At 32.9% G+C, this 11,065-nt stretch overlaps 1 protein-coding gene and 1 pseudogene across 1 annotated transcript; both read right to left on the bottom strand.

Moving 5' to 3' along the window:
• Positions 1 to 1,962: 1,962 nt before the first annotated feature.
• LOC132637809 (probable glutathione S-transferase parC) lies at positions 1,963 to 3,720 on the bottom strand (annotated as a pseudogene).
• Positions 3,721 to 6,097: 2,377 nt separating this feature from the next.
• Positions 6,098 to 7,998, bottom strand: LOC132636539 (glutathione S-transferase U19-like). Its single transcript, XM_060353454.1, has 2 exons — positions 7,557 to 7,998; positions 6,098 to 6,700 (listed from the first exon to the last, which is right to left on the bottom strand). Exons 1-2 carry the CDS (start codon positions 7,869 to 7,871, stop codon positions 6,356 to 6,358), a joined length of 660 nt encoding a protein of 219 aa, XP_060209437.1. The 5' UTR covers positions 7,872 to 7,998; the 3' UTR covers positions 6,098 to 6,355.
• Positions 7,999 to 11,065: the final 3,067 nt, after the last annotated feature.

Below are 11,065 nucleotides of genomic sequence, written 5' to 3'. Positions count from 1 at the left end.
ACTCGTAAAAATCTGCAATTTGCATCTATGTTCCAAGTAGTCTGAATCTTATCCCAGGGTCTTGAATTTCAATCCAAACTATCCTATCAAATCCCAATTACTAATAAAAACATTATAAAAATCTCACAACATACATTAAAAGTAAATACTCAAAATAAAGGATTGAGTTGTAATGATATACACTTCTAACTATTGGGCGTTGAATTCGTTTGAACAAAACAAAGGTAAGAGTAAATATTATAAAGGGAAAATGGTCAAAAATACCCCTCCACTTTGTCAATTTTATCCTCCGTTACAAGCTGGGTTATTTTTGCCAAACTTTTAATTGAAATTTGGTTTAACTTGGTTTAGTTGAGTGGGTCGCGGTCAGTTTGAAAGAGTGGAAACCGGTAATTTTAATAGAAATCAAGTTATTTGGGTGGATTTGTAATTTCCGTCAAATAATGGGTTTTTTTGATAACTTTAGTAACGGCAGGGGCAAAAATAACCCCAACTTGTAACGGATGATAAACCTAACTAATAAATGAAAATATCGGGGTATTTTTTACACTTTTTTCCATAATAAAATGTCAGTAGACAGTACAGTTAACAACACAACATCTCATTCTTCAATCCCTAGTACAGTTTCCTACCGAAAGTAGTTTTGTTGCATGAATAAGGGTTGGCAAATGGGCCATTTGGGCTAAAGTTGGGCGGGTCAAGATGGGCTGAACCTATAGATGAGTTGGAGTCCAACCCTGCCCAAAGCTTATTTGGGCTAAGATGGGCTAAATGAAGTGTCAGAATCGAATCCGTCCAACCTAACCTACCTTTTCAACATTTTGAGAAACTAAAAATATCGATATTCTTTGATTGCAAATATTCTCTCGCTCATGCTTTTCTAAATAAACAGTGTTTTGAAAAAATCAACTTTAAATACTTTTTGGATATAAAAAAAACTCAAACTTATTCTTTTACTCAAAATTATAAAGATATTCACTGTAAATATTTCCTCATAAGTTATCCCAATACATAAATTATGCTCAAAATTATTCCGAAAAGCAAATCAAAAGAAAATTAAATGTTAATTGACATAATGAATAGTGATTTTGTCAGATTCCTCTCTTTTACACCTTTGTTTTATTTATATATTTTTATGGTTGTCTTGTACATAACCAAGAGTGGCAAACGTGTGTCGAATATGGGTGGGTCGAAAATAGGTTAAACAAAAACGGATAAGCATAGACCCTCAGAAAAAAATTAAAAACTTAAAAATTATTACTAGTAAAAAAATTAAAATAAGGAAATTAAAAAAAAAAAAAATAATTAAAAAAGAAGCTAATCATGTTTTGTGGCTTTTATGCATATGAATGGAAAACAATTGATAGGTCGGTTTGGGCTCATTTGATGGGCCAATTTGGACTGATGATTTGTGATGGGTCAACTTAGGCTAGCCTAAATCAGCCCATCTTCAAAATCACTCTAGCCCAAACCCTTTAAAGCTTGGGCGGGTCAAATGAGTTTGAGCTAGTTTTGCCACCCTATACAGGAACACTTCAATTCCTAGACATCCACTTATACGTAATAATACAGTTACTATTCTGCAAATAGAACCTAAGCAGCAAACGTTCTACGGCTAGTGTTTTTTTACAGCCGCACCCTTAGGGTGCGCACATGGTAAACCCTGCTCCTGTGCAATAGCCCACAAACCACATATTAGAGATAACCCGCACTAGGAAAGCCCAGTACGACGAGCTCGACAAGAAGGCAAATCCCTTGCTGTTTTAGGCAGGGGGTTTCGAACATGAGACCTCCATTATGAAAGCCCCATGCTGAACCAACTGAGCCACCCTTGCGGTCATAACATAATAGTATAACAACTAAAACACACCTAACAATATTCTCACCAACTTAACTCCGTCAAGCATGTATTAGTAGAAAGTAAAGACGCATAATTTTTTCAGAGCTTCTTCATATGTTTCTCTATGCGATGTCGAGCCGCTGTTTTAGTTTCAACAAATAGTCGTAAACTTTGTCAGGCTCAGCGAGAGATTTACCAACACTATCTTTTTTAATACATCTTTTGGCCCATGCCACCAGCTTTAGACACTCTGCCTCTATGCTGAAATTTCCACATTCGCAAAAGCAGGAAACCAACTATAGAAAGGAATAAAGGCCACAACCACGAATACAAAATTTTCCCCATTGAAATATGGCTTATCTCCTAACTCTCCTTCCAACAACTTTAGGCACTCTATGAATTCTTTCTTCACTACAAAAAAAATTAGTAATTTGCGAAGGTTGAAAGTTACAATTCGCATAGGTTTTAGCCTCTGCTAGTTGCTAGAAGAGACCAAAACCTCCGCGAATTGCAACTTTCAACCTTCACAAATTACCCATTTTTTTTGTAGTGCTTGACTGCTTCTTGCTCTTCCCCTTTTGTAACCCATATTCTCCTTCCACTGTCATAGACCTGTAGACTAAAAATACTCTATTAGGAATTTTTTTCATTTTCAATTTGAATTATCTGAAATTGAAAAATTCATGACATTGTAATATATTTTACTATGTATCCCTATTTACATGTACCCATTTTTAAATTTTTAGCACATCTATTCATTTCAGAATAACTTTAAATATGTGGTGTCTAAAGTAAGGCTTGAACTTTAAGCAAAATGTCTGAGGTTCAGCCATTTGTGCCCGATGTTCAAGTAAAATAGCTGAACTTCAACCATGTATATATGTCATATGTGCATGCATGAACTTCAGGCAAAATGCAAGAACTTAATGCAAAAATGACTGAAATCGGCCACATATGACTGAGTTCAGGTAAAATGGTTGAACTTTAGACCTACGTGACTGATCTTTAGCCATTTTTGCTTAAACTTAAGACAAATATGATAGAGCTTCTACGATATGTGCCTAAACTTCATGCGAAAATGACTAAATTTCAACAATATGTGCCTAAAATATTGACTCTGCCGCCAGTTAAAGTAGGATTATAAAATCTATGCACCAACCATTTATAAAAGTTAAAAGCACCCCAAGATAATGTGATATATATGTATATATAATCACATTTTTCTATAACAGCATCCTTATATAACATCTCTGTAACAATGTTTTTTGTAAAATTACACCTTGTATAACAACTATCTTCTATTTTGATAATATAATAACTAACCATCTTTATAGATATAAAGTAAAATTAACAATAATAGGTCTAGAAATTTTGACCAAATATTTTAATACTTTAGTATTTGACAAAGAATACTAGGAGGTCACGGGTTCGAGCCTTGGAAACAGCCTCTTGCAGAAATGCAAGGTAAGACTGCTTACAATAGACCCTTGTGGTCCGGCCCTTCCCCGGACCCCGCGCGTAGCGGGAACTTAGTGCACCGAGCTGCCCTTTTTTTTTAGTATTTGACAAAGAATATTATATGAATATATATATATATATATATTCATCATTGAAAAATTCTCCTTCTTTATATAGAAAGTAATTAAGATTAGATTTGACCTCTTTTTCACTTATAAAAACCAATAGTAATTTAAATATCAATTGCTATTATAGATGTATAATAGTTATTCGCTATAACAGCCAAAAAATCTCGGAACCAATTGTTATAGTGAAGTTTGACTATATACATATGTGCATACCTTTTTGTCAATGAAGTCAACCCAGAACCTAGCTTGAGATCTTTTGTAAGGATCAGATGACATCAAAGGATCAGATGGCATTAAAAAAATGATAGTTGTGTGACTTTTGTGTTAGAAAACATAGTTAAGTAACTTTGGTAAAAAAAAGTGACAGTTGTGTGACTTTATGTTAGAAAATATAGTTAAGTGACTTTGGTGGAAAAAAAAAATTAAGTGACCATTCATGAAATTTACCCAATAATTTAGCACAATTGATTGGACACGAACATTAATACTCCTTCCGTTTCAATTTATGTGACATTAAAGACAAACATGACACATTCTCATAGTTGGAAATATCTAACCTAAACTTCTCATTTGACCCTTAATAAGAAATTTTCATAGCCACACAAATGTTATGACATATTTAAGACTCCGAGTTTTAAAGTCTTATAGCTACACGAATGTAGTGAGTGATGCATTTTATGTCACAAGTTTCAACAATCTCATTTTCGTACCAAACTTTGTGTCAAGTCAAATATCACGTAAGCTCTATCCAGCACATCCCGATTATTTTATCGGATATCTACTACTCCCTCCGGATCAAAAAAAGTGTTCACTTAGCCTTCTTTTTTTTTTGGGTCAAAAAAAGTGTCCACTTATTAAATTAAGAAACAATTAACCATATATTTCCAGATTTGTCCCTATTAAGTGTTATGTGATCAAATCTCAATGCCTATTTAATTAGGGGTGGTTTAGTCAATTTATATTTTTTTTTCTTGGAGTGAGTAGTTTCTTAAGGGGTGTACAAATGGCTAAGTGGACTCTTTTTTTTTATCCGAAGGGAGTATCTTTCATTGGTACAAATATCGAGTAACTCTATTCATCAAATATAGGTAAATGAGACGAATCACGTATAATAACGTTTTTTGTTTTTGTTGGATTTGAACCCTCGTATCCCATCAATAAAAACAGTTTTTGACACAAACTAGATTATAAAACACAAAAAACCTACCCTTTAAGGAGTAATTTGTTGTTGTATTCCAGGGGGCTGCAACAAATCATGTGAATAGAAAAATAGAAATGCAAACATTAACAAGTTTCTCAATAAGGCAGGTCCATGAATATGCAAGAAAGACATGGGCAACAAAAGGAGAAGAACAAGTGCAAGCAGTCAAAGATTTTCTTAGGTGGACTTAAGTTGATAGGAGGAGTACGTGGTGACAAGCCTTATTTTGGAGGACACAATTTTGGGTTTTTGGATGTATCTCTGATTGGTCACTATAGTTGGTTTCTTGCCTATGAAACATTTGGGGAATTTAATGTAGAATCAGAGTGTCCCAAATTGATTTCATGGGTGAAAAGCTGTTTGGAAAGGGACAGTGTCTCTAAAGCTCTTCCTGGTCCTGAGAAAGTTTGTGAGCTTGTTTAGAACCTAAGGAAGAAGTTTGGATCGGAATGAATAAGACACTGGACGCAGAGACGCATTTATAATTTAAATTTTATGAGTTCCAACAGTAACCTCAAATATATAATAATAATAATTGCGCTGACCATGAATTTCTTAATATATATAGCACTAAATTCCTGGGAAGCTGTATGTTCTCTTCTAGATCCTCCCGTAACCAAACATGTCTTTTGGTGGATTGTGTTTTTCCTTTTTACTGTTTTTCTTCTTGTTTTTTGTTCTTTTTTCTCTTCTGGATTTTACTTATGTAATAAATGTTCTCCCTTTATGAAGAGAGGATCTGCTGAATTTCCTTGATTTATCTGTCAACAAGTAAAATCAGTGTAAATTTATGTCTCAGGAAATGATTGAATTTATGTCTCAGGAAATGATTGACACTCTAGTCGAGTAATTTCTTCTGCTTTGGCAGTGTTCAAATTTAGTATTTTTGTCCCTTCTTGTACAGGGTGCTTTAGATAAAAAAGGCCTAGGTTTTTTATTTTATTTTTGGTATATGCATCTCAAAAATTACGAATAAAGATAGTAAACCGGCTCATAAATGGGCAAAGGTATTAAGTCGGCCCTCACACTATGACTACCATTTCCATATGCGCCACGCTAAACTGCTGGCCCTGTACCGATTGTTAGGCTAAAATATTTTAAAACTACTTTAACATGGTGTGATTTTGATTGTTTTAAATCAAACTTGAACAATTTTTTTCAAAATATATCACACCATTAAAAATACCACTACATATTACATGTAATTTCATTTCTCATCAACTTCGAAGCACACCTAATACCAATTTGACTGTTTCACTAGCACAATTAGAATCTTGTCCTCCTTTTATATTGTCGCTACTAATATCTAACTTGTAATTTAATCCTGACATGAAACTTGTTTATCTAAAGAAGAAAAACGAAATTAACAGATAAATATTAAATATATGTATAATTAATCTATCATCTATCATATATGTATATTGATTAACAACCGCAATCAAATGTGTAACTTCCCAAGAGAAAAAGAAAGAGCACATAAGTTCCATCTTTATTTTCCGTCCGTATTATTATTATTATTACAGAAGACTTTCAAACACATCCAATTCTAAAGATCACACTTATTCTATCCCGAGGACCCATACGCTGGTAAATTTTATTTTACTTACTATTAGTCTCCAACATCAAGTAGAAACGCAAAGCACACTAACACACACCTAACATTATTCCTCTCTAATTTTTATTAGACTATTATGACAATAACATTGACAACCCGTCCATTTGACACCCCTATGCAATGCCGAGACGCTGTTTCAATTTCAACAAATAGTTGTGTACTTTGTCAGGCTCAGCGAGAGACTTGGCGACACTATCTTTTTGCAAACATTTCTTGGCCCATGCTACCAGCTTTGGACACTCTGCTTCTATGCTAAAATTTCCACATTTCTCATAAGCAGGGAACCAACTATAGAAAGGAATTAAGGCCACATCTACAAATCCAAAATTTTCCCCATTGAAATATGGTTGATCTCCCAATTCTTTTTCCAATAACTTTAGGCACTCTATGAATTCTTTCTTGCTTGCTTGTTGTTCTTCCCCTTTTGTAGCCCATATTTTCCTTGCGGCATCATAGACCTGCATTTATCCAAAAAAAAAAAAAAAAATGTTCGTTAGGACGACATCTCAAAATTCTACAAATATTGATTTAATTAAGTAGGAGATTGGACAATCTGCAGTTGAATATATAAAAAGAAAAAAGAAGAGTATTTGAAATTAAAGTTGAATGTAATTTTATTTTTTTTGGGGGGTTTGGGGGGGGGGGGGGGGGGGGATGGATTTTTAAGCTATACATTAGCCTAAAGTGGCCGATGTAGAAAATAACTCTTATGTTTGCTTTTTATGAAATTTGGCTATATAATTAGTTAATTTGTGTATAATCTGTGTGTATACAATATACACTAGCTATATAACAAAGTTTCCAAAAATATTTTACATGTGATATTTCTACAATTTCTTCAAGTTCACTTCCTAGATTCCTGACTCAGCCTATAGGATTAATAACATTGTCGGCCCCTCAGCTATTAGTTAATTTTGATTTCAATCCTTATAATATCTGATCAAGTGCATTTAGTCGTCAATTAATTAATATTCTCTTTTAATTTCTTTTGAATAGAAAATTACCAAAATTATTAATTATTGTACCATTTAATTACTCATGTGTCACGTTAAATTTGGATTTATTACTGCTTTTTGAGTAGCATAATTCTGAAAATTGTTAAAATATGAAATATTCTCCTATAAATAGGAATAAAAACACATTTCAATTAATTGAAAGTTAGATATTAGTCATAATATATCACAAAGATCGAACCAGATGTTACCAATAAACTAGAGACCAAAAATATTAGTATCCGACCTGTTAAAGTAGCACTAACCATTCATATAAGTTATAACCTCCCAAAGAAAATGTGATATATATGTAACTGCATACCTTTTTGTCAATGAAATCAGCCCAGAACCTAGCTTGAGCTCTTTTGTAAGGATCAGATGGCGTCAAAGGGGATTTTTCCTTCCAAACTTCATCTATATATTGAACAATTATGAGGGACTCACAAATTGGTTTTCCATTGTGGATCAAGACTGGAATTTTCTTGTGAATTGGGTTCATTTGTAGTAGAAGGGAACTTTTATTACTCAAATCTTCCTCCTTGTATTCATATTGAATACCCTTTTCAGCAAGTGCAATTCTTACCCTCATACCAAACACGCTCACATAGGTATCCAACAGAACAACTTCATTAGTCATTTTGTCCCCCAAAAAAACAGTAGAAAGAAGTGGTGAGAAATGGAAATGAGTTGCGGAAAGAAATGTACTAGAAGAAATTAGTGGAACCAAAATATGAGCACTTAAGTTGAAAACAAAGTAGGAGATGGATGGCTATATATAGAATATGATGAGTCATAGGTCGGTGAGGCTTTATTGCATTTTCTTTTTATTTATTTATTTTTCATTTGGTGTTTGATATATGTATTATAGCACGATTAAATTCGAATTAGCACCAAAAAGTATCATATTGGTGTAAAGCTCTCTTGAAGCGACTCCATATTCAATAGAATTTAAATTTGAGATCTCTGATTAGAAATTAAAAATGTTTATTATTCCATCACAATTTTTATGAATTAGTGCTTTATTGCGTTATCAAGAATATCCCACTTCTTTCTGGGACCTTCTCTTTTGATCTGGAAAGGGAGGGAGGGGGAATTCAATGGATCTTCACTATTCTAAGATATTTGTGGTGTTCATTTAATACATTTCACAAAATAAGGTTCCTTTGGACATAATTTTTTTCTTTAGAAAAAACATTTAAAAGGCGTCCCCCACCCAACCCTTTTTTTAATAAACTTCTTTAGACTATGAATTTTTCATTTTTTATACTCTATGTAGCAAATTTCCTGTAAAAAAAATATATATTATTTTTGGGTGAAAGAAAAAAAAGAAATATTAATTGAGTATAGGAGTTAATGATATTCTATATGAAATAGAAGATAACAGGTTATGATAACTTTATAAATATATTTCAATACATGAAATACAAAGAAAATAATAGAGACTAATTGTGAAAGATTATTTACTTATATTATAAATGAATTTAATTTAAGAAATATTCTATTAATGATCACCAAAGCTTGTATTTATATATATAAACAAAATAGCGAATAAGAGATAATTGAAACTTAAATATGTGCACATGCGTGCATATAATACTGAAATAAAAATCATAAAAAATAGAATTAGATTTTGTAGCAAATCCCAAAAAAAAATTATTCTATTTATAATGTTAATTCTTGGCTGATTCTTGATCCTCCCCTTTTGTAATACATAATAAATATTCTCCTTCCACTGTCTTATATCTTCATTCGCCAGTCATTTTGCTTAAAAAAACACCGTCTTGCCAGCTGATTTTTTATTTTTGACATTTTTTTATAAGAAAATTTAGTTGATCAACCTCCTGTAAAAAAAATGATGAGTGTGAATGTTGTGCCGTCATGATTAAAATTCTGGATAATGTTAATTTTTGGACAGCGTTGATATTTGGTGACTGCGATTGTTGTGCATTAGAAAAATCTACACACTAGTAAGAACCAGCGATTTGAATCTTGATTCCAAGTAGTCCAAATCTCATCCGAGCCTGTTGGATTTCAATTCAAATAATCCCATCATATCTAAATTACTAATAAAAACATTATTAAAAAATAATTCAAAACAAACATTGTGGTGGATGATTGGAATCCCTCCAGCCTCCGCCCAAAATCAAAGGTCTCATGTTCGAATCTTGAAAATGAAAAAAATTGCCTCCAAAACAGGCCCATGCAACGCCCAAGTCGAGCTCCAATTCGGATATCGAAAACTGTTTTTAGAAAAACAAAAACTATTGGGGCACTGAATTCTTTTTTTTTGGTCATGTTTTTTTTTTTAGGTCATGATTGGGGCATTGAATTCGTTTGGACGAAACAAATGAAAGAGCAAATATTAAAATTCCAGTAATAGAACCTAAGCAGTAAAAGTTCTGCTACTCCCCTAGTTTTCAGAGTTAAAAATTTATATGATCACTCAATTTTATTTTATCTTTCAAAAGCCACTCAATTTTGGATAAATGACCTTTATAGTCACTATACTTTGTTTTGTCTAGTCACTCATATTTTATGTAATTAGCGTCTATAGTCATTTTAACCAGAAATATAATTTCCGATCCATATTTAATGACCTGGCAAGTATAATTTTTTTTAAATATCTTAAGAAAATAAAAGCAATAATCTATATAAAATATAAAGCTAGCCATAAATAAGGTGATGTGGCACCTCTCTATGGCCACCATTCTCATTTATCTTTTTTCTCAATTTTTTGCATTTCTTTGCATTTACTAACTAATTGGATTTTAAAAAAAGACATGCATTAAATATTACTTTGCAAGGTTTGGAATTACAGAAAACAAGGAGCACACAAAATCTGGTATTATGGGCTGATGGAACACGTGGAAAGTAAAAGCATAAAAGCACATGACTTGCACAAAGTGGTATTATGAGCTGATGTAAATATTTTATTTTAGTACCAGTAGAATAGTGATGGGCACATGACTTGCACAATAGCTGCAGTGTAAATATACACAACAAGATTCCCTTACAATGTTATAAATAGCTGTAGTGTAAATATGAAGCACAGAAGAAAAAAAAATCGGTCCAATCTCTTTATTTATTTCTGCAATATGGTATCAGAGCATTCAATCTGAATCCCTCTGTTGTTTTATTCCAATTTTTGTTTCCTTCTTGTTTACATTCAATCTGAATCCCTCTGTTGTTTTATTCCAATTTTTGTTTCCTTCTTGTTTAGTTTTATCTGATTCATCTCTGTTACAATGACAGAAAATGCTAATGCTGCTGTTGAGACCCAAGTTTCCAATTTAGCTGCCAGCAGTACACAGAATGAACTCATTGATTCCTCTCATCCATTCTTTATTTCACCATCTGATTCTCCTGGCACACTGTTAACCAATACAGTGTTTGATGGCAGGAGTTTTGGTGGATGGAAAAGAGGAATGTGGATAGCCTTAACAGCAAAAAATAAATCTGGTTTTGTTGATGGATCTACCCGAGAACCAAGTGCAGGAACTGATCTGCACAGAGCTTGGTCTAGGGCCAACAACATGGTCATTTCTTGGTTATTAAACTCTTTATCTAGGGAAATTTCAGAAAGTGTCTTATATTATTCTACTTCTAAAGATATTTGGGCAGAATTGGAGGCAAGATTTGGCCAAAGCTCAGGTGCTAGGCTTTTTCAACTCCAAAAGGAGCTTAGTGACCTTACTCAAGGTGCATCTGATATTGCAACCTATTTTTCCAAGATAAAACGACTCTCGGATGAGTTGGATACCTTGGATTCTTTTTCACCATGTCTTTGTGAATGTTCATGTGGAGAAAAAGAAAAAAATATCAAGTTTAAGC

This window comes from Lycium barbarum, chromosome 4 (assembly GCF_019175385.1).
Source record: "Lycium barbarum isolate Lr01 chromosome 4, ASM1917538v2, whole genome shotgun sequence".
NCBI classification, from domain to species: domain Eukaryota; kingdom Viridiplantae; phylum Streptophyta; class Magnoliopsida; order Solanales; family Solanaceae; genus Lycium; species Lycium barbarum.
This window is presented reverse-complemented; position numbering and strand designations above follow the sequence as displayed.

Excerpts from the sequence above, each read along its gene's own strand:
- LOC132636539 (XM_060353454.1), bottom strand. The coding sequence starts at position 7,871 with ATGACTAATGAAGTTGTTCTGTTGGATACCTATGTGAGCGTGTTTGGT. Across the intron at positions 6,701-7,556 it reads CTGATTTCATTGACAAAAAG|GTCTATGATGCCGCAAGGAA; the intron begins GTATGCAGTTAC and ends GGATAAATGCAG.